This window comes from Varroa destructor, unplaced genomic scaffold, assembly GCF_002443255.2.
Source record: "Varroa destructor unplaced genomic scaffold, Vdes_3.0 BEIS01000002.1, whole genome shotgun sequence".
Classification (NCBI taxonomy): Eukaryota; Metazoa; Arthropoda; class Arachnida; order Mesostigmata; family Varroidae; genus Varroa; species Varroa destructor.
In genome coordinates, this window is record NW_019211455.1 from 28,748,852 (window position 1) to 28,772,608 (window position 23,757).

The 23,757-nt window shown below is 38.6% G+C and overlaps 1 protein-coding gene across 5 annotated transcripts; it reads left to right on the top strand.

The window, feature by feature from the left end:
* Positions 1 to 56: 56 nt before the first annotated feature.
* On the top strand, positions 57 to 20,380 carry LOC111245482 (uncharacterized). 5 transcript variants are annotated; one of them, XM_086979100.1, is made up of 12 exons: positions 57 to 671; positions 10,727 to 10,808; positions 11,274 to 11,368; positions 14,286 to 14,458; positions 14,811 to 15,120; positions 15,465 to 15,682; positions 15,950 to 16,089; positions 16,226 to 16,437; positions 18,013 to 18,133; positions 18,258 to 18,416; positions 18,591 to 18,763; positions 19,037 to 20,380. In XM_086979100.1, the coding sequence occupies exons 1-12, from the start codon at positions 649 to 651 to the stop codon at positions 19,293 to 19,295; spliced, it is 1,965 nt and encodes a 654-aa protein (XP_086835226.1). In that variant the 5' UTR covers positions 57 to 648; the 3' UTR covers positions 19,296 to 20,380. The 5 variants fall into 5 exon arrangements, with proteins under 5 accessions (XP_086835226.1, XP_022649622.1, XP_022649626.1 ...); XM_022793887.2 differs by having other exon boundaries at positions 57 to 9,916; positions 10,727 to 11,368; XM_022793891.2 differs by having other exon boundaries at positions 57 to 9,916; positions 10,727 to 11,368; positions 18,594 to 18,763.
* The last annotated feature ends 3,377 nt before the right edge of the window (positions 20,381 to 23,757 follow it).

A 23,757-nucleotide genomic window follows, 5' to 3' on the forward strand; every position in this document is an offset into this window, starting at 1 on the left:
ATCACACATTGATGGAAGGAAACATATGAAGTATAGAAAGAAACTCGTCAGGCTTACAGAACACATTTTTACATGGACCAAACACCTTTTTGCCAACGCCAAATCCAATTTACGCAAACATTTTACCACAAATTTATGCCTATATATATATATATATGTATGTTGGTCACGTCATATAAGTATCGAATGTACAGATATCTCAGCGCCAATCTTGATTTTCATTTCTGGAAGGCGTACGAAATTTTATTTGTTGTATAGAACTTCGCAACTGAAAGCAAGAGTGCTCTCATTTTTTTCTAATTTGATATCATCGGGTTATTCCTGTCCAATGTCCACCATGTAACCAATGTCTTTACCAGTAAGCTTTGCCTGAAACGGCTCTATATAATGATTTAATATTCTATCAGACCGCTTCTTAATCATTATTCATATCCTTTACGAGATGTACGCCTTCGAAGTTCGAAAAACGTTTTCGTGCAAAAAAGTCTCGACGTTTTTGAAAACTGCATTTGTTAGGCGATAGACGAGGCATCGCCAAGCGAATACGCAGTGATCTTATCTGAATGTCCAGTTATCGCGTACTTCCGTAAAGCTCACTGCTTTTTAAATAGACGTACGGAATCGTGTAGAGAGAGCATCGCACTTCAGATGGATCATCTCTCATCTCAAAGGTAATTATTTAACTACTTTTTAGTTGAATAATCCATGGCCGTGAATAGTTAGTTTTAGCTACAGAGATCGGAAGAAGTACGACAATCATCTGAGTATGTGTACAAAGCTCAAAATAACATTGAGGAACGTGCCTTGCTATAGTTTGCCCGTGCTGGCCTAAGGTGTCTTGATACTGCTCTGTATGGGAAACAATAGCTTTTTAGTGGCAAAAGTTTTGCGTTCCATTGCTGCCTAATCATTTCTGTTGCTATTTAGCGTCATAGTTATTTATGGATCGGAGATATGACTAATGTATCGAGCTAAATTATCTTTGATATGAAGAAATGTTTAATTATTTTTAATTAATTTTCTGTTCTGTTCCGGATATAACGTTTTACGGTACGCTTCAATTCCGTGTGCATTGCCTTATGCCTATAAGCGACGTATGCTATCTAGTTATACCATATCGTTGCCCATTGTTTTATATTTCTCTCATTATCGACAAACGTTCGTTGTATATCTTGCCGCTATATGACCACTGCCGATCTTTACTTCTAGCGCGGATTGAATTAGCGTTTATTTACAGTTCCTTAACAATTAATTTTTAGGCTATTTTTAACTAAATGCTGTTTTCAATTTCGGCCAGTTTTGTGTAGCCTATGACAAGAGTGATGCGAAACTATCGTCATTTTCCACCCAATCGCGATGCGCTATCTCGTTTCCTATAATTACTTGTTTACTCACTTTTTGTTTCATTACATAGCAACACTTCCCAGCTATCTCTAAGAAATATGCTGCGTTTACTTTCGATTCCAATATTATGAACGTTTAGGCGTAAGTCCTGCTTCTGATCTGTGTCCAAGATTGGCGTTTTTTTCCGATCCAATTGGAAAAAAATTACTTTCTGTGTCTGGATCCCCAGTCTCTGCAATGGTGCACTGGTAGCCCATTTGCCTACGAAAGTTAGGGACACGTCAAGTGGTCTATCTTCGGGCGTAAGCGTACTTCCTGTCAGGACTCTTTGATTGCGCATGATTGCAAGAATCGCCTACATTCGTTTGTGTCTAACCTATATTGCCACTGGCCTGTCTCAGTTCGATTTTGTTGCAGCGCTACATAAACTGAAATTGTTGACACTAAGCATTTGTGATAGATGCATAAAGTGCATCATGATTCTCACATACCCTAATCTCTGCAATTATATGAATAGCTACGGCACAATTTAGATCTGGTTTTTTCGTGTATTGTATCTGGGATCCGTTTGGACGGTCCTGCGTATTAATCTTTTAACAACAGCGCACTTTAATTCAGTAATATTTAAAGCGTACAGTCAGTAAAAATAACCTGAAGCACTTTACCCCGGTATTCGTGTCTGGAGTAGTCCAATTAGTTACTAGCCACTTATTCTGGTCGATCCCTCTTATCGGATTGCACTCTTTTCTTTTATTTTGGCAACTGGATTTTGCTTGATATGAATAACATCTTTGCTTCCATTGCTATAACTTCTAGCTATTATGTAGTCTTCTTATAGACCTTTATATATTCGGAGTGATTATCGACAAAAGCTAAATGTAAAGCTTTTAAATTTGCTGCTAGTGCGTCATATGCGCCGACTCCGTGCGCACCTCCATATTTATCATGCGGTCAGATGACAAGAATTGTCGAAAACATGGTGGAAACAGCGGCGGGTCCTGTCAAATCCAGCGTAGCGTGCTCGCTCCACTGTCTTTATGATCTGCTCATGTCCCAATGTCCAAGCGCGACGCAATGTTGCTATAATCGTTAATCTATTACTTCCGCGTTGGCCTTCCCACTGGTAAATTATATGTAGCGCTTGTCTGCTCCTCTTTCTAAGCGATAGCAGTGTGGTTTATCAATTTTCCTGTTTTCAAACGCCACAGTCTGTGTTTACTGGAAAAAGTAGCAAATTCTAATGTAACCACACGCACGTATAGACTGCCACAAAAAAATATCGGGTATGGCGCACAGTAAATTCGAACCCAGTTTATTTATGACCAACGGATCGTATGTATGTACACGCTTGATATAAACAATACATGTACGCTACACGCGAATAGAGCTTAAGTTAATCAACAGCAATTTCTGTATAACTGATTTAAGTTAAATATCACCTGAGAGGTTGCACTGATCCCAAAAGGCCTCTACAGCTGTTAAAAGCCTGGCTGTAGCCATATATATACCTGTTATATTAATCCATCTAAATATTATCCAGTGACTAATATGTTCCGCCAAGTCTTTGAACTCTGTGGGGCGACGTGTTTTGAATCAAAGCAAAAATGATGAAAAATATTGCCAATTCTTTTCGCGTTGAAGTCATTTTTCATTGAGGCACCAATATAAATACATGTATTCTAGTATTTGACTCATAAAACAAGAGTACTGTTAGTAGTGCATTCTAATTAGACGTGTCGGTATGATTCTTCTATTTAGACACAACACTGCATTAGCGATATAAAACTCCCGGTGGTTATATTTACGTACTCATGCATGCTAGATTTGCAGTTATTTTCAGTTAAAAGCTAAGTTACGAAAACGCCAGTATTCGCACGAGTGCATGCTTCGGTGGTTCGTAAGGTCATAACTGCCTATGGGTCGTACGATCGCTGTTTTTTGCTACACAGTAGGTTTATTGGCAACGTGACTGCCAGTTCCTTCCTGTTCCGGGATGACCCCGCTTGTGGCCAAACCCACGTGTCCTTAGGACAAACGGACGATAAAAAATCTGTAGGGGGTGAATGAAACGTTAAACGAATGGTAATCTGAATAGCCAAACAGATGACCTCTAACGTCATAGGCTACCCATCGCAAGGCCGTTCTCAAAGTGTTTTACCGTCATGAAACTAATCATCATCATCAGTAGCTATATTTGTCCGCGTGTGCTTATTCAATGGTGTTTCATTGTCTTTCCTGTCGCATCGGCGAGATAGGAGCGCAAACACAGTACGTCGGAATAGCTTTGAGGTGACTCTGTGTACAGCGAATTTTGCGTATTTACGCCGTCGATGGAGAAATTCCCTAACGGGACGGGTTATTGTCCTGTTGTAGGGAAATTGACTTCTGGGTTGTACAGTGAAGTTGTTCCTAGTGTTTGCTAGGGGAATTACGGGACTTCACTTCGTTGACGCGATATTAACGTTGTTAAAGTAAAACATCTATCTTCCGGCTTTTGGCAGCGATCTTGTGGTTGTTATATTCAGCTTAAAACAGATAACAAACTGGAACAATGCGAAAAACTCGTAATGAGATTTATGAACTCCATGATGAACGTTCCCATCCATTTCCTAAACATAGTGCACTGGCAGTACATAAATAATGCACACGTATTATTGTATGTAATTAAAGACCTTTTTTTTTATTTTATATTATAATTTATACATAAATTACGCCAATCACTGCATCGTAAACGCTCGGGTTACTATCAGATTTGTTAGAAGTATGACGATATCTAATGCAATAATAATGAATGAGGAATAGGAAATGATTAAAATATGACCGAGAATCGCTCTCGGGATCTTGACTGGAAAAAAATTCAAAGAGTTTAAAGGAAACAAACGAATGCTACACCTGAAACCACGATGAATAGTTTAGCTCTTGATAGCTTGATTTTACCACTGATAGGCAGCGGCTAACTAAAAAAGCGTTCGACCAATTCGAATTTCTGTTAAACACGTATGTCTTACTCTGACGCACATATTATAATCAATATTATAAATATCCATTATTTTGTTTATTCTTACAGAATTATTTCTCTCCTATTGACAGCAGCGTAGACCGATCATTATTGTAGGTCCTTTCCGGATACTTTATTCAGGTTCTGGACTCAAATATGCTTACGATAGTTAATATTATCAGTCCCTCAAGATCGGCATGAGTACTTAATACACAGAAATACATCTGATTTCTCTGAATCACTAAACTTTTCGAGAGATGTGACCCTGATTTCTATCGTCGGCCTGTAATTGTTTCAGTAGCAACCACGATGATTTTTCCGTATATAACGAGAACGCTTGGTGGTTTATTATACAAACATGGCCTTAATCGCCCTAGTAGGATTATGCAAAGATTTGCTTCGAATACTATTTTTACTAGCTTTGCTGTTAAACACTGGTAAAACGGTGTTAAGTCCGCGTTATTTTGAACCCTACTTGTTTGTTTAATCCATGTACAACAAGACATCTTACTTGTGGCATCAAATTTACATATATCAAACTTTAAAGAGTAAATAAACTTGATAGACTATATCATCGTAAGGCTCTTCTAGAAACTCCAGCGTCAAGGTGTCAGATTTTTCGACTAGCGAGTTCTCTTAGTTCGTGTTGATAAGGCATGGACTTATTATGGATTGTTTGATGTGATACATTATGTTTATAGGTATAGTGTGTCTGATACGTCTGCGTCGAACCTTTGTCTTGCATAGAGCCGTTTCTGACCCTGGTATCAGTGGTTGATTTCTGTGCACCCATAGGCGAACAGAGTAACATCGATATGAGTCACTTCGTAACAATTTAGAATGGTTCTGAGGTATATTTCCACACATCAATGGGATCATGACCTAGGCCGTAACAGAAAAGTTTTTTATTTGGGCATTTAATAGAAGAGTTTGTTTGTCATTGCATGGCCAACAATGCGTCCAAAAATTTTGTTCATGGGTCTTGAGTGTGGTAGCAACGAAGCGCTGTAAAACGTTACGTTGCGCAAAAGTTTACCTTTATTAACAGAAATCGGGTACCTACGACATAAATTTGGTATCCTAAATATTATTTTTTTTTCGAATTTGAAACCTTGAGGTCGTGTATTGTAGACATGACTATAAAGCTAAATCGTCTTGCTTTCCCATAAAAGGTAATTTCAATTAATCAGGTAATCTGCAGGACGATCTACAGGAAGAAAAAAATTAGGAAATTAGGCATGGATGAAGACCAAACTCAACGGAACAGATTTCCAAAAAAAAAACATGGGTCTCTGAGCTTACAAAAGGCTAAGGATGCACTAACCTGTCAAAATACATCTTCTTAAGTGTATTCAGGTCACAGTAATGGCATTCATTCTGAGTGAATAATAAACTTGATGACGAAAAGGGACTTTGAGTAAGTTTTTAAATAAAGCTCCTTTATACTTTATTATCTCTGAATCAGTGTGCGTAGACTGGTAAATTTAAATGAAATGACTTGATATTTTTTCTTAGTAATCCATTTTTCATTCATACTAACAGCTCGTTACAGCTGAGTACGTTATTGACTATTACGCTAAGTAGTAATAAAGGATCTATTGATTACGAATAAGAAAATGATCAGAAAACATATACATTTCTATTTATCATATGAGTGAATACAGGCGTTTCTTAAAAAAAAAAATCTGTACACCCGTTTCGGTTATGATAGCTACACGTATATTTAAAACGAGACCTAAAGTATATTCCGCGCAATACGAGACCGTTTTAAACAGTTTAAGTAAAGAATTGTTAAGTGTTTATTAGAGTCAGTAGGTATATCTGCGGGTGTATTCAACACGTTTGCGAATAGGCTCATGTCACGTTAGATCGAGTGCAAATATGGAAAAAATTATAACTTTAAAAGTTTCCGCAGAACTCGGCAATTGAAATTGATACACAGCTGTATTTTTTTTTTCTAAATGTGCCTAAATTATTTGAGGCGGTTTTAAACGCAAAGTCAGGGATTTGGGGCCCGAGCATCTTCTACAACAATGCTGATAAGTTTTGTATAGTTTCTTATTAACGGCGATAATAAAGTTAAAAGCAAGTAAGTAAGTAAATGGGCCAAGCTAAGCTCTCCTCTGCTTAGAGACTTGGAGAGCATCGTACATCTAAGATGATCAAACGTCACTGTCGTAAAATCTAATGGACTTATCATTAACTCTTATAACTTCTCTCATTCATTATCACAGTTTAGCTGCATGAAAAACAATGTGGAGTATTCAAGTGTTCCTGTCCACTCAGGATGTGTGAGGTACCGTAATTGATTAAATTCTAGTAAAATATAAGGACTCTACTTTATTGCTGCAATGTAAAAACAACCAAAAAAAAAGGGTCATGCGAATTGTACGAGGAGTATGTAGCTGTTTATTCCAGCGAATGTGGTGGCACGTTCCTTCCAGAAAAATTTTTGGTAACGAGCTCTACGCGCGCAATTTTGGTGGTAGCATCCGTTGTTTTGCCGTTGCGTTGAGAAATCTTTGGGCAACGGACCCGTTTCATATGGGTTATTTTTGGCTTCGACTTCTTTTATGCAAGAATATGCGTACTCTACTTGAGTAATTAATATCCGATCACATACCTAACTAAGGCATTTTTGTGACGGTAACGGTCTTCGCGAATTCGAAGAGATGAGGCCGATCCGGTTTGATGTACAAGCGTCGTGACACAGCTGAAGTATTAGGGCTCAGTTGCATGAACACCTAGCTAGTTCTATCTGTTTAATGTAACTGCAGCAAAAGCTTGAAAAGCTTTGTACATGCTTCGATTTAGGTCAGCTGGTAGCAGCAAGTATAACATTTGTATGTCACGATAGCCTTCTGCCTAATGACTTAGGCCAATTGGATATGCGAAAAGGGCCAAAGAGGAAGGTGTACCGGCAGAAACATGAAGCTAATTGCATATTCATTAACAACATATTATGAACTTTATTTATTTTCTTAGGCGAATAAGTAAACGAGCTCACCACCGGTAAGTTTGCGATCGAATAAATTCTACAAAGTTCATTCTTCGGGACAGGCATTTAAAGCTGTACGAAATTTACGCACGTAAATCATGAGTACATTTAAGATGTTTCGGATCAAGAACATCAGCGGCGTAAATGCCAGCACGACCCATGCTTTGACCGAAGGTATTTTGCTACATATGGTAGTACTAATTTACGGCAGAAACACAGATAAGAAAATCTTCGGATTAGTCCCAGTTTCACCGAAGTAAAAAAAAAGCTAAGCGTTCATATATATAAATTAAGCGAGAGAAATATCTAAAAAAATCTTAACCTACCTTTCATATTAATTCATTTTTTATATACCTTTGTTTTTTTCAAAGTAAAGAGATTTAAATCGTTTTTTGGTTGGTCCAGAGCTTTGTTACTAGTTAGTGCTTTACATCATGAAGATATCTTTATTTTGCAATTTCGAGGTCAACTTTGGCAAGAAACTAGTCGAAGTTTATTAGTAGCGAGCGTAACCTTCCGAACAATACCGTTTTTTCTTTTTCTGCAAATACGGATTCATGTATTACCCTTCGGAACAAAAAATAAATGGTAGAGGTTCACTAAAAGTTTCTTCACAGAGCCTCAAGTTCGATTAAAATACTGCTAACACTTCGAATTTTAATGGCCCTTGAAATCAATTTTTATTGATGATTGCTCTCTTCTATTTGTTATACATGGTACTATCAATTCAAAAATATCGAACTGTGACTAACTTCTCCTAGCGTCGCTTAACATTCCAAACAAACTTACTGAAGTCGATGCAAATAATCCAAGTCAAAAAAATTTTTAAATTAAACAAACGTTTTTTGAACGTGGACCACGCTAAGTTTAAATTTTAGCCAACCTTCATTTGACCTCATGATAGTTATCGTGATTATTATCATCGAATATTAGTACCGAACATATTTTAGTGACCGATTTGAAGAAGTAACGCTCTAGCTCGTGTTTTCGATATCGATTAGCTCATGCCTTGTCTATCACGTGAACGCTGATGATGGAGTTCTTTGCAACATGTCATTTTAACCTACTGACACATTGAGGTACCCAACTATATGAATGGATTTACAACTCTACCTTCGCGTAGTAGGGAGTGAATGCGCAATTTTTTGAATTATTCAACTATAAGCAGGCATACGTACTATGTGTTCGTCCTTCAGTCGTATTCAGCGCGGAAGAGAAATGGCAACCATGGGCGCAATATAAGGCCGGCAAGGCGCATCGTCGATCGACATGTTACCTACATTTATTTAAATGAAACCTATCGACGCGTTCTTTGGGTCGTTGCCATCAGTTTGCATAATGGTTGTGGTTGTGGCCGAACTTTTCGGCAGATCGAGAAAGCAGCTCTGGCGTTTCGTTCTGAGCCGAGAATAAAGAGGGTTTAGGTCAGTTGTACTAGCATAGCCTATTTGTTGATTCCGAGATAATCTACCGTAGGACGAATAAGGCACGGTCTAGACTGTCGATGCTGGCGATAACCTACATATGATATATGCGCAACCGACAATGATTTAGACGAATAGATGTGGCCATCGGTACTTCTCACTCTTTTACATTTTGTCCAGTCGATCGATGATAGAGCCAATACCGCTGTAAAGCCTTTAAAATCGGCGCTTAAGTGACAGCGACAGAAAAAACACTTATAATTTCGTAAAAATGATGATACCCATCTACTATACGTCTTACACTAGATGAAAAAAAGCAAATAGGGTATTGTAAACAGTAAGAGAATATGGAAACGAAAGATTAATATCGTGTGACATCACATTAAAATCGATGAACAAAAGACAAGAGAGTTACGCGCGAATTAATATGAATTTCTCAAGCCAGCTGTTCTTTATTGATGTGCGACACTAGGCCGGCCCGTAATAATGCAGAAGAAAGATGGCGTTTCACAGGTCGCCGACGTCGAACTTAGCTCTGTCAAAGTCCCCAGGGTAGAGGTGTGTAGTTAGGAGGAAGTATCCGACCTCTACCCTTTCCGAACCTTTTGAGGTCGCTGGCCTTTGTGTTTTGTATTGTAGTAAGAGTGGGTTTGGCAAAAAATGCCTCAATATGACTTCGATTGCGATCAGCGCGTCAAAATTATTGTATTTCAATTACTATATTATTGGTATGTCTTTCATGGAGATAAATTAATAGAACTGACCAGTTTAGCCAATGTAACAGTGCATTTCGAAGCACAATAAATCGGGCTCGACGCACCACCTCTGAAAACTTTTTCGAGGGTGAGAGAGAAAGAGGATATACAGAGGACTGCCTACAACACTGGTAACAATAGGGTCAGCGTTCGTGGTCCCCTTCTCTGGCGCCCCTCGTGAACACGGAAACGCAGCCCTAAACCAGAGTCCTCTCGTTCTCTTCCTCGATTCACGAAGCTGCGCCCCTCCTTCTGGCTCTGTTACATTACGACAGAATACCCTCTCCACCTATTTTTGTGAGTACGGGTATTCTGTATTTAGGCAGCGTCAAAAGCGTGTTGCCGGTCGAAATCCGGAGGGCAGTACGGCGACTCGGACTTGAAGACGCTAATTTAGGTTAGATGCTTTTCTCTATTGTGTCTTGTGTTGATGGTTAACCTAGTGCTTAGGTTGTGGTTAAATTTAGGATAACCGTTCAACCTTTTTGATATTACACTTTTCGGAAACAGCCGATACTTGGAGTGCTTCCTGCATCGTATTGTAAACTTGGGATGAAAGGACACATTCCACACCGCGCATGATGAATTTACCAATTTTAGAACACTCAAGCAGTACACGGCTATTTGACATCCTTAACCTACGTTTTTACTAAACGTATCGTGATTTTTTTTTAAAACATAGTTTCGCCTAGACTAACTCTTCATATTTTTTTAGATGTTTTGCACATAAGCATGCTCTAAACTTACCTAAATGAGATGCTGAACACTTAAGAAATAGCAAAACTTACAAATATATATTTCCCTTTCCAAAATGTTGGTCAGTGATCCCCAGGTAGACCAAAAGCTACGAACAGTTAGTGTTTAAAAAAATACGTGGTAGACATCTTACTTTTTTCATAATTCAGTTTGAGCCGAACTAGCGATGAACCTGTTGGCATCTATTTAATTCATGTTAGGTAATCGCATCGTCTGAGCTAGCCCCTTTTGAATTCCTCATTGAATTTTCTATCGTCCACGGTCGGTCCTTCACAGTGGCGAGCAGCTTCGTTACCACTGCACCGTAGTCAATGATTTTCTTTTTCAGCTTTGTTGTAGTAGTACGCGTAGATGGCGTAAGGTAAATGTCCCCTTATTACTTAACTGGATCTGACTGACTGGTGTTAATTTTATGCTAAGCAAAAATCGATACTCACATTTCTTCATACAGGTTTTCGCTCAACAGTTGCTACGAGTATCAGCGCAGTCGTTGGATCGACGACAGCCGAAGATACCTTCCCAAAAGTGTTTGTGTAAGTGCCGAAATATACCTGGCAACGTAATGCGCAGAACTCTGTATTGGAGTTAGCTACAATCATCTGTATTCATTATCGTTGTTCCGGTTAGGAAAGGGAAGAAGCACTGATCTAGCCCAAAACACGTGTTTCATATCTGCTCCCCGGATTAGCGCTGCTGTCCGATTCGAGAAGTCCGATTGACTTAAGGTTAGACTTTTGTTGGCCAAGACGAGAAGGAAAAGTTTCACTGACCTCGGATCAACGAGTGCTTCTGAATTGCATTGGTGTTTCGTTGTCGACAACCCCCTAGGGGACGCCATGGCTGTAGCACGCTTCAAAGAGGCATTTCAGTCATCTCCTTGGCTAAAACCACTCTTAATTCGTTTCGGCTTATCAATCGTGCTTCTCCTGTACGTTGTGAGTGGAGCTAGTGTTTTTATGGGGGTTATGGGACCGTCAACGCAGGATGTGTCCTTGCAGGAGAAGCTGGAACGACTGAGGAATGATACTGCTCTTTTAATAGCAAACGAATTGGCTGGCCAAGAGACTGGAAAGGCTGCTCAGGCCATGTCTAGGTAAGTTGCTGCATGAATGATGTGCTCAATGTCATGATTCATACGTACCAAAAAGGTATTGGAAACTGTTGCATTGCAATAGCAAAATGAACACGTATTAGATAAGTGTGCACGAGCTTTTGTTACGCAGAGCCATCTAGCGGTAACATGCAATAACAAATCAGTAGTTCAACTTGTAGATATTCATGTAAGTTTTATGAAATCGCTGTTTCCAGTCGTATAAAAACCAGATAGTCTGTATGGATAAAGGGAATCTTTTTTGTTAATTAAGTATGTAAACATAATTTGGCACGTAGTGACTCGGCCTAAACAGCATGCCCCAACGATTAGCGTTAGAATGTGTGCATTCGCTGGTAAATGGCGCCGATTTATTATAGCTAGTAATATTGCTAGGATTGCATAGTAGCAACGATAACGGGTCTTTACGATTTAACGATTGTACCGTGTTCAGATTAGATGGAGCGTAACCTCGACCTACCTAAATGCACCGCTGTGCCTTCTGTAATTACGCGGGTTCAAATGAATCTTTTTGCAATAAACTAGGACAGCAATCGATTAAACATTATAACTATACAGCATAATTACGGAGAAAGGAACAATGACATATAGGCGAACAGCGATTTATGAGTCTTACTGTGCACGGTCTCTATGTGTGAAAGTCTTTCATGTGTTGGATATTTGGACATTAGAAGCTTTATATTATAAAAATGGCCCTTATCGCTCGCGGCCATGGTTTATATTGGACCGGTTTTTATCTTCTGCTTTCTGAACATCTCCGATGCTCGTATCGTACGCTTGAATGGCATAAGAGGTACTATACTCTTTTTATCTTACATAACCAGACTCTTCAATTATTACTGTTGGTTCGTTTAGACATTGATTCTATGCCCTTGTAACGCTCATATTATGCTTATACCCATTTTATTAGTATCTTCCATACATCTTTCGAACCTGCTTGTTTCTATTATACGAGCTCCATAGATATGCTTTATTCTTTGTTTACGTGAGTGCACGAATTTATTCGACCGAACAAAGTTTCAGAAACGACAGTGAGTCGCATTTATTACAGGAACTACTTAGTACTCAACATCGAACCTCAGTAGCACCTGAAGACAACTTCTAAGGATTTCGAATCAGAGCTCGCAATGGTCGTATTTTAAATCCCGCCTGTATAATACTCGATGACGTGCAAATATTAATTCCTCAGCCGTTTATAAAACAATGACCTCTCCTGCTAAACTCTTCCAGCCATATTCGGAATTTATATGCATGGCTATGCAAAGCGATAGGTGTTCAGCAAGGGGGCAGTATTAATAACTAGCTAGCGAATTGAAAGTTTTAGACCAACAGTTAACGTGTTCGACCCTCCAAAAGAAAAACGGGAAATGTTATAAGAGAGAAGACCCACTGGCTTTAATTTTGCTAGTTTTTTTGCAACGACTGAAAATGGCGCTCTTTGAGGAACACGCAGTTAAATGCAGTCCGTAAAGTTGACTGGGGCCTGCACAATATAACAAATTTAAAAGAAAATCATAAAAAATGAATAGAAGCAAATGATGTCTTCCTCATATTTGAAGCAATGAAATATACTGATCTGATTTTTCGTATTATATCCAATAATTATAATGGTACTAGTGCTCAGATGGAGCGTGATCACCAGATCCTTTAATAATGAAAAAAAAGCTTCAAGCTGTTTATTTAGTAAACCATTTCACATCTGACAAAAAATGTGACAACTATCGGAACCTGAGTAATTTGCCAGATACTTCCAAAATCCAGTTGTATAGATTTGCTGAATTAAGACATACTTTATGCGTTATTATTCCTCTAATACAGAAAGTCATCAGAACATTCTAGAAAAAAAAGTTCAAATAGCAAAAACTCCAGCATTTATTTTCTGGATTACCTACCTTCTACTCCTTACACAAACCAATATGATATTAAAGGAAGTATAGAACTTTCTACACATTTAGAATTTTCTGGCAATCTTCAATTTTCATAATTTAGGTTGACATACAAAATATGTAGGAAGAGAGTTTCGAAATAATCACAATTGGGAGGAAACTCTCTGCAAATGGGTATTAGAGTATTTCGATAATTATAAACGAATATATGGCGTTAGCTGATAAAATGTATAGTTTGATCTGGAGTGCTTCGATAAATTGGTCACCATCACTCTATCAAAGCTCCCTATCGCCGATTTAGATCGTGTGCAATAGACTCAGAGGCACTGTAACAGCCAAATCTATCCAAGAAAATATTTTCTTGGACTAGAGATAATTGATTTGGGAGGGGAACCTATGTGCAATATATAATATATTTTAGATTTAGATCGATTATTGTTATTATACATATTATCTCACATTGCATGTTTTTCCCTTGAACAATCTAATGTGAATATTATATTGACCGTTTTTGCAAGTTACCTAATTTTTTAAATCTAAAGTGTTTTTAGTTTTTACCCTGTACTCTCACTGTGTTCACCGCTTTAGACAACTGGCTATCAACATAAAACGAAATGTGCTTATGCCAGGTTTCGAATCTAGAGCCCCACGTGTCCCTAAGTCTAACAAGAAAAACGTTAGTGTTGCAACATCATAGGGACACTTCTTTGAATATTTTAATATGACAACAATAATATTTTTTAAATGTACAAATAATTTTTAACTTTTTTAAGTCCATAAACTATATTTTTTTGAAAATTATCCTCTCTCACGGGAAATCCTTAAATCTGGCCGCTAAGGATAATTTTAACTTCTATGAATTTCGCCATATAAGCTTGAGAACTTGTTCAAGAAATGCGGCTCCTACGAAATAAGGGTTCGAGTTTTTTTTTTTTTTTTTTTTATTATTATTACGAAACGATTTCTAGTGTTTGTTATACGTGCATTTGTTTTTCTGCGTTGCATTCTGATAGATATCTCATGACATACGAACGTGAATTAGAGCGTTCTCGTTCTCGTTCTCGAAGCCCTGTCGACGAGCTCCTACTTACTGCCCGTGATGAGAAGGGCCGCCGAAACTTGGACAGTCCGGGAGCTACTTATGAAAATTCACTCTATTTCACTTTGTCTCTACTAACCGCTACAGGTATGTTAGTACTTTGTAGTATATGCTGCGACAGTTGTTGACATCGTATTTTGAGCACCGTTCCCGCTTCTGCAAGTCGAATGCGGTGGGTGAATAACGTCAACATCAAATAGGTTAACATATGTCTGCTATTTAAAACAGTGTGTTATAAAACGTGTCTGCTCAAGGAGGCTACGAATAAACTGGGTCACTCGCGCGCGATCATTAACAAAACATTTGCGAGCTCCAAACACTCGAACAATTACTGTGCGCGTTGCCATAATCGTATCATATGAAAATAATTTTTCTACTATTTTCTACGAAAATACCATTTCTGTGACCATTGATCTTCCATTTCGTTTCGTTTGACTAGCATCGGGAAATCTGCTACGGCTCCCTGACGAAGTTCAGGTTTTGGTTGTCATCTATACGTTGTTGGGAGGTCCTCTCGCTATCTGTTGGCTCATTCTCATGGGTCGGTCAATGGCGCAACTTTGGCTTTTGGTTTGCATCCATTCCTGCTGCTGTGGTATGTCGCCGCTTAGGAAGATCGACTCATCGTTCGTAAGACGTCTTTTGTCAGGATTGCGGCGCCGGAATTGTAGCATCACTCCTGGATTGCTACCTAGCCAAATCGTATCACGTGGTCTACGGCAAGCGAATAGCGCTACTTCTTTTACAGGGTACAGATTCCCTATTGCTTGGTACCTTGTTTCCTCGATTTATTTGTGCATAGTAGACTGCGTGTTATGTATCCCTGAAGAAATTTCATCAATGTTACCGGTTGAATATCTTTAGACATTGCAGACTCTGAGCTTTCTCTATCGTTTATGTATTGTAACTATAGGATAACTAATGCTTGCTGGTCAACGAGTACATATTCGATGTGATCAGTCCGCCATACGTTTGGCGTGACATATCCTGAAGAACCGCATTTTTTGAACTCAGTTTCCTTCAGCATACAAGGATGGCTTCGTTTGCAATACTTACATTTGCTTACTACTTCTTTTTCTTGGCGTAAGTGCAGATCAGCCAGTGAGGTTTCAGTAATCGGTGATCTGGCCACTTCAGAACGAAATGTTCTTGTTCAACCAGAAAGTGTGAACGAATACCTTCGGCTGATTCGCGGTGATTTCATTCTGCCCCTTTGGACACTTTCCCTGTTCTTTCTATTGTTTGGTGTATTTGGAGCGACCGTAGCTGCTGTTACGCATCAGGTGCCCTTTACGACAGCCTTGTTTTATGGTGAGTGCACAGCTCCTTGTTACTTCGTCTAGCAGGCTTTAGTATACGAATGGTACGCGTTATGTACTTGTAAGAGTGGAACGCAGTAATATACCATATGGAAAATGTAAAACAAGTCTCTTTAGGACAAGTAATGTCGGTAAGTTAGTTCTATATAGAACCTATTTAATCTAGATTCGCAATCGTTTCGTTATACCTGCTCCCGAACTGACACAGCGCATAAATAACTTACTAATAATAACTCATCGTTACGATTCTTCGCTTCAGGATATTTGATTTTTACAACCATCGGCGGTGTGGTGCCTAATCTCAGTCTGAATACTGCCCCACAAACCCAATATTTGCCTAGGTTCAGCGGGGAAGATATGTTTACTTTCATTGTCGTTCAACAACATCGTGCAGTTAAGGTTCGTACCTACTCAATCCGTATCGAACCGGGCTCAAATACGAAATATTAAATAATTATATATATGTTATGTAGAACGTGTGTCCACGCGAGACAATCCTTGTATTCCATTTTGGATTTTTTGATAACTTGTTTAGGTCCTCTGGATGATCTATTTTGTACTGGGATACATCATGCTGGCGGGAATTGTTTACCTAACCTATCTGATGGTGACATGGAGATGCGGCTTTTGTCGAATCATAGAAAATTCAACAGAGAATGAGGAATCACCCGTGGAGCAGAACCCACCGACTGTTCTTAACGCTGACGAAAAACAGGTCACACATGTTGAGGTTATATCACCGAGATGGTAAGTATTTTCCACGTACATTGGGTTGTGCACAAGTTTGTAGCGAGTTTTGAATCGGTTGACATTTTGGCACTACAAACAATGTGGGTAGGGGGAAGAAAAACGATTGTCCTCTATGTTTTTGTACGTGTTCTAACGGCTCTGTGGTCGATTCAACTATATATTTGAGTTAAATTCTGCAAACCCTTAAGAATGGTGATTTTAAAAATATACTCAACGTGGGTTTCAATATTTCGTTTTTAGAGAGGGCTGAACGTGACCCAAAACTCGTAAAGAAATTTGTGGGGTACACGGGTTCTAGATCATTGTCAACTGCACGATCAAGAAGTTGTTTGCTCGTTTTCGAAGCTGTAAGTTTAGCATTGAAGACAAGGCTCGTGCTGGCCGTCCCTTTAACTACAAGGGCGTGGATTTTCTCACTGAATCCAATTAAAACCCATATATGAGTTTTGGCCATATTGCAGAAAAGCAAGAATACCTAAACGACCATTCAAAGCGACGATTTCGTCAGTCGAGCTGTTATGCTTAAAGGGGAGTACTCCTCTATGAGGTTCTCTTAAACAATCAAACTAGAGTATTACCTCGGTTGGTACTATTCGACCGTTCAGAGCAACGCATCGGAGAGAAGTGCCTATATTTTATCGCTTCAAAGCTCTGCTTCACATATTGTTACTGACTTGGCTAACATTCCCGAAGTATTATTAAGATATTTTCCTTATATACTCTCTGTCCCCATAATGGTGTAGTAGTGACGTGTTTGACTGCTAAATTTAGGAACATGTAATGCTATAGCTTCGGAAGCAAATGTAGACACATCTTGTTTTGTGCTCTGAGTCAACGGTCTAATGTAATGCCTATCGGACGTAAAACTTGAAACATAAGACCTAAAGCGCCGTCCTCTTCTATCGGAGAACTGGCCTTTTTGTAATTTTGCATTTTTACAACATGTGAAAGCACGTACTGACAAGCTTAAATAAAGATAAAAACTTCTGTTAAAGCGAATTTAAAAGCTGCGTGAAAAGGGGTCAGATGTCATTTATAATAACGACCAACATATCGTTGACTGAGGTTGCCTGAAAAAAATGCGTGTCATTCGCAGTTAGGCACCATTCCAATGCGAACTTACCTCGAAAGGTAACATTTAATGAAATGTGGTGCATTTTGTTAGTGGAGAATCCAGCACAGGTCCTGAATAATACAGGACTGCAAGACGAGAAAAAGGCATCAGTTCTAACACGTTTCCATCTAGCATGGAAATAAGGCCTAAGTTCCATGGGTTTCACGAGCAGTGGTATATATATATGTTGGAGGTGAAGGTGAGTCAGGTCAAAATTGTTAATAATTTTAACCTGTCTTGCAGGTAAGTTTAATGAGTATGAATTCCATTATACACTCGTGTGTATAATGGAATTCATACTCTTATTATTGCCCATTGCGAATGTTTCAGCGCTAAGAGATGCAAACCAAAAAAATATCGTTTCTACATTAGTTGTGGAACTGTTTGTATTATTGCTATCTTTACAACTGTTATTGTTATTATTGCCATTTTACTTTTGTGGAAATTGGATGTTGTAGTAGGATAGGTGCACAGGGTGCTGTTTTGATGGGAAGTAAAGTGATCGAATCCCGACGGACGTCTGCGGCTTTACTAGTCGGAAGACAAACTTTCATCGAGGTCGAAACACCCGATCTTGAGGTATGTAGCTACATAGAAAAGCCAAACGTATACTTTATCAAATTTCTGCTAGACATCCTTTGATCTTCCAATCCTACCCACACATAGTCAGATTATGGCATGATAGCTGTTATCTCTGCCATAGGAGGGGCTTTTAACGCTTGAAAATGTATTGGCGGAGCCGGGCGGTGAACTTGAGGATCATTCGGAGTCTGACTCGGGCATTTCGAAGACGGGCGGCTCCGAGAGGGTCGAGCAAAATGACAGAGAGAAAACGCTAGACACAGAAGAGTACAGGGAAGAAGTAAGCGCTTTCTTTTTCGTTGAAATTTTGCTTACATCTACTATCATTTTTGTTGACCATGTTTCGCCGCTGTTTTCAACCTCAAGGTAATGTTTTCGTTATCTTGTAGCATCCTTATGGTGATGCATGACGTTAGATATGTGTATGGAAAATCAACTATTTCTCAATTCGCAGCAGATTAAAGCGGAGGATGACGAACCCAATATGGATGACCGAACCACTGGATCTACTAAGGGTGTTGCCATCAGCCCAAGTATCGAGCCGGGACGTGCTAGTGGCGGTAGTCTAGCGTCATTAGGGAGCAGTAGTAATCGACGCGGTTCAGCTATAAGCGTTATACATGTTCGGTGTGTCTCAGCGGCTTTTGATAGTATTCAAGTTATCTCACTTTATCGCCAATTCATCTATACAGTTCATAACTTTAACTTAACTGTGGCCCAGCAAACCACTAACCATATGATAATGTTAAGCTATTCATCGCATTTGATCATAATATTGCATCCATTGAAACATTAGGAACTGGAGATTTAAGTGATACCGAAAATCAACTTAGCGTATACGGATAACTAAAATGTAAACGCAAATTGAAGCACATACGTACTGGGGCTTTTTTTTTTTAGGGAATTTAGCAAAACGCCTGATTCGATAGGGTCTGTCGCTCGCGACGGCTTATTAGGCAGCGCAATGAGTGAGGAAGACATTCAGGACGAACTAGAGCCGGATGTGACGCGAGACAGTCTCGAGCAGATTTCCGAAATGGCCGCTCTCGAGGAACTGCAGAAAGATCTTAATGCCGCAGTCACTGCCAATGATGATCCACTAAACAATAGAGACGAAGGACTCGATGGTACTGGGGCAGACGAAGCAGCTGCAAAATAAGCTATTGAACCTGTTGGAGAAGAGGTCCCTACTGCCTAAAATATGTTACGTAAACATACATATCCACTAGACACTCACACACAACCATAAATGTTACTGGATGATTAAAGTGTAGGAATGAACAAATGCAAGGAATCAGTGGCCATATTACCAATCTCTGATCCCTGAGAGAGATTGGACGCTATTTCCTAGGACAGCACATTGTGTATTCTCTACTATGATTCAATAGAACATACTATTATAGCTAGAACGGCGAAGAAATTAATGTAAGGGAGGAAGTAATTAATTAATTGGGTAACTTACATTCAATTACTTCTATTTATCGTAACGAGTAAAAGCACCGACCTGTTTATACAAGTGGTCGCAATGACAACGATAGTTTTTAGTCTTCGTAGATTGCTACACATTTGGTATGGGTAACACTGTGTATTTGGATTCTGATATGCCTATGACTTACATATACGTTGCAGGGAAAGTGCGCCGAGTCATAAACGAGAGACAAAGAGTCATAAATCAGTAAATGTTGCTTTTAATTGTTAGCTAAAGGTTAACGTTATACACCGCAAATTCTTTTGGACAACAATTTATTTACTATTTGATTTGTTTCTTCTTCTTCTTCTTTATGTTGGCGCTTCATTTAATGAATGCATTTGTTTAAATTATCCAAACTAACGATGTGTTACCAAGCATGGATATTTGGTGGCGGATTATGGAGGTGTTCATATAAAGGCTCAGTTTTTCATGCAATCAGTTATTGATTATATCTATTAATTTCAGACAGAAGGTCAGCAATAAAAATCTGTGAAGGAGATAGGCACTGAATAGCAAAGATGGCAAGCAACTTTAAATCTGAAAACTCAAAGTTCCATAGTTTACCTCGAATTGAAACGGAAAACAGTTCAATTAAATAGACTCAAACATTAGATAGTTCGTCGTGTTTCGTATTTTATTTTCAGACGCGTACCATGCTAAAAAGATGCATGCTGTACGAAAGATCCCACCACCGTTGTGTTATTTCCAAAATGGGCAAATGTAATTAATACAAGGAAGTAGTAAAGCAGAAATAAAAAGGATTGAACATTCAATATGCATTGTGTAAAATTGCATGTATATATCTATAGACCCTTGGACGCATGACGATATATTGATACTATAGGAAGTTATATATGAACATACGTGTAAATATACTATGTCAACAAATAAAAATCGAAAAATGTCGTTATTTATTTGTGTTATATTGGGTACAGCAAGTATAGGGAAGATTTGGCTAGAAAGAAAAAATTGACCTATGTAATTACGTAATAAATTCCGTGCCCATAGGAAGAATTACAATATAATTGCTGATTCCTTAAGAAGAACGTCATTCGACAAATCAATCATAAGATCATATCAGTCAAAATTAAAAGCTGTGGATACCTTCGATTATTTATACAACACGATACGTACGAGGGGGTGCAGTTATTTTTTAACGATGCACGCTAAGGAGGGTAAGTAAATTAACTTAATACTTAATTAATGGATCATACTGTATCAAATACAACAAAGCTATGCAAAATGCGTTTTCTCAGTTTGTTTGAAATGATCTAGCCACTTGTCGATCTACTTGAACGATCTAGGCGGAAATTCGTTGCACTTCCCATTCGCGGATTGATTGATACCATGTAAAAGCAATATCGTATATTTCAAAGAATATTTCGACCGTTTCAACGAATACGAAAATGCGTATTATTTTTTTTACAGTCTCTGACTCAGATTGGACGTGTTGTTTAAATTAAATAAACAATAAAATAAAAAAAGGACACATTCGAGTTTCTCCTAGGATAAAATTTATATGTATACTAATTAATAAATTTTTGGCTAATACAGAAGCAGTATGTTTTAAAAGTGAAATTTAAACGATTACTTCTCAGACTAACATAAGTTTTGTTACGGTGCTAAATGGGTGTCGTAACTAGTACCTACGTGCTTATCGATTTTATCATTGATGAAGTTATTTTTGCCTGTGCGCTTTTTTCCGGCCAAAATTTTCTATCTAAACATCTGTAATAATCTAAAAAAAAAAAATTATAACATAAAATTAAATCCAACTTTAGCTTATATTCTAAATATTCTCTAGAACCCGGAATTCGATACATAAGCGCTGTAAATCGACTCTCCAGCCAACTTAGAGGAACATCTCGCATTGAACATATAGATATAGAACTACTTTATTTGATACCAAACCAGAGTGTATGTCATACAACAGCTAGCTCTCTCAGAAATGTTTATTTTGCCTATTCTGTTAGACGTATGTAATGGCTAGCAACAGAAGAGGTATGGAATCAGGTAAATTCACGTCAAGTGGAAACAATGTCAAGCAGACCAGCAGACCATTGGCTCAGACAACGATGCCGATGTTTTTTGGCGGAAACGGAAATTCTACCGTGCCACGCAAAACCACTGGGTATGTGTAGTTAAAAGGAACGGCTACGCTCGTATAAAAATCACATCTTTAACAAAAGCTTTGCTTACATTTAGTTACCAGTTTAATACCATGGTATCATTAAGTGTGTTTCATAAAGAATAAAGGAGATGACTACTCCGAATGAGGACACTAGTATCTACATAGCAGTATTTAGATGGAGCCAACCGACTGTAGTATCTGATAGAATCATAACTAATTTTGCACTTCCCTTCATATGATTCATTCCGTTTAGTAGCGTCGGACTTGAGTTCCGAAAACTCTCAGGTGCTCAGTCAAGCTTTCTCGGACTGTGGTACAAGGCTAAAAACGTTAGCGATGTCCGAACAAACTTAAGTCAAAAACTTACGTGAACAGGCATTGTTGTCAAAAGCTAAGTTTCTAACTTGAGGCAGTGACCAATAATGTGAACCAAAAATCACACTTTTTTTTTTTCTCGAACTATGGTGTTTGCTAGAGTAACTAATCCGTTTGCCGCAAGAAGCTAATGTTTCTATTATGCCTGAACCCTTGGGAGGATTTCGTACCTTTAATAATACCTCTTTTGCGCGAAGCTTTCAGTTGCGGCAGGTGACCCGAGCGCCACCCTCAAAGATTTGGTCTCGGACCATGTTTCGTTAGATTAGGCCTGACGTGGCATTTAGTCCGCCTTTCACTGCTTCTCTACTTAAGAGCGTCGTACCAGTGTTACCAAACTCTCAAGCTGTATAGAAAAAAAAAAACGGCGTTGGCAAATGTTTCGAGTCTAAAACCTCCTAGCATAGATACGTATTCGCTATTGTCAAGGTTGATTTTGACGTAAAAGTACATCGAGATGTTTGTGAGCATTAGATTGCACAACCGACATGAGTCTTCCACTCAAAACCCAACTCTATGCAAAAATTGAGTGCGTGCGGAAGCCAATGTTTATTTGAGTCTAAATTGCTGCTGTAGTTTTCGTTTTGTCCTTTGTGCCGGAATAAAAAATGCTGACTAACTTATGTAATTCATGCTGAATAATTGGTTAAATTATTCTAGTAACTAGCTTTATTAAATTATTGAATCCTTGGGAGCGTAATCTTTAGTGACATGGACTAACTTGCATGGACTAACTACATCAAGTTCTAACATAAAATATTCACACGCTGTTGAATTAACCGGTATTATTAGAAAACGCGGAGTGGTTGGCTTCTTTGAAAATGGCCGCTTATCACACAATTCAAGTAATCTGGTTGAAAAGGAATCCACGACTCTTCACGAGATAGCCGCTGTTTTCATTGGGGTACGTGCTCGTCCTAAGGATAGAATCTTACCTTTAGGCTTTCGTTCCCTATATGTTTATGCACCGATCACAATTACGACAAGATCAGTTCGCAGCGAACTCGCCTGGTAACAGGTAAATTAAGCGTCACGTTCAACTACTGTTTTTTTTGGGTGTTCCTAAATTTACAATCGACGTCGGGCATACGAACGGCTGAAGGAGAACTGACGTTAGCGTGGACGTGCTTTATTTGTCGCTGACCCGAAAGAAAAAGTAAACCTTATCAGCGAATAATTACTGCAATTTTACCCCGAATGTGTCCACAGGCCTTTTTCAAAGTGGGTTGTACCACCTAAAGGGCGCTCGTTCTACTAGTAAGCAAACTGATAGAGTTTGAATTGACAATCTTCACATTAATACCGTATGCAATATGAAATTAGAAAAAAGACAACAGTTTCTTCAATGTTTTTGTTTCGAAATAATGATTCGGCACTCATAATGAGCAAGTCTTCCGTACGCCATAGCGTCAAGCCATGAACAATTACTTGCTATTGACAATGACCCACAAGTGGGCATTTCATTTTTTATCATGCATGTCCATTAGAATCGAGTTTAAGATCGTGAGTCAAATATATATCTGTGTATTGAAAAACATGAGAAAAAAATAAGTGAGTGTTAAAAGAACAAAAAAAAAACATGAATGTTAAAATAATTATTCAGCATTCAGGCTCAGGAACCTCTTTCAGTCGTTAACGCCTCCA

Bases quoted from the DNA above. Each gene is read 5' to 3' on its own strand.
- LOC111245482 (XM_022793887.2), top strand. From the start codon at position 11,112: ATGGCTGTAGCACGCTTCAAAGAGGCATTTCAGTCATCTCCTTGGCTA. The intron at 14,459-14,810 runs GTATGTTAGTAC...TCGTTTGACTAG, and splicing joins GTCTCTACTAACCGCTACAG to CATCGGGAAATCTGCTACGG. The intron at 16,090-16,225 runs GTTCGTACCTAC...TAACTTGTTTAG, and splicing joins AACAACATCGTGCAGTTAAG to GTCCTCTGGATGATCTATTT.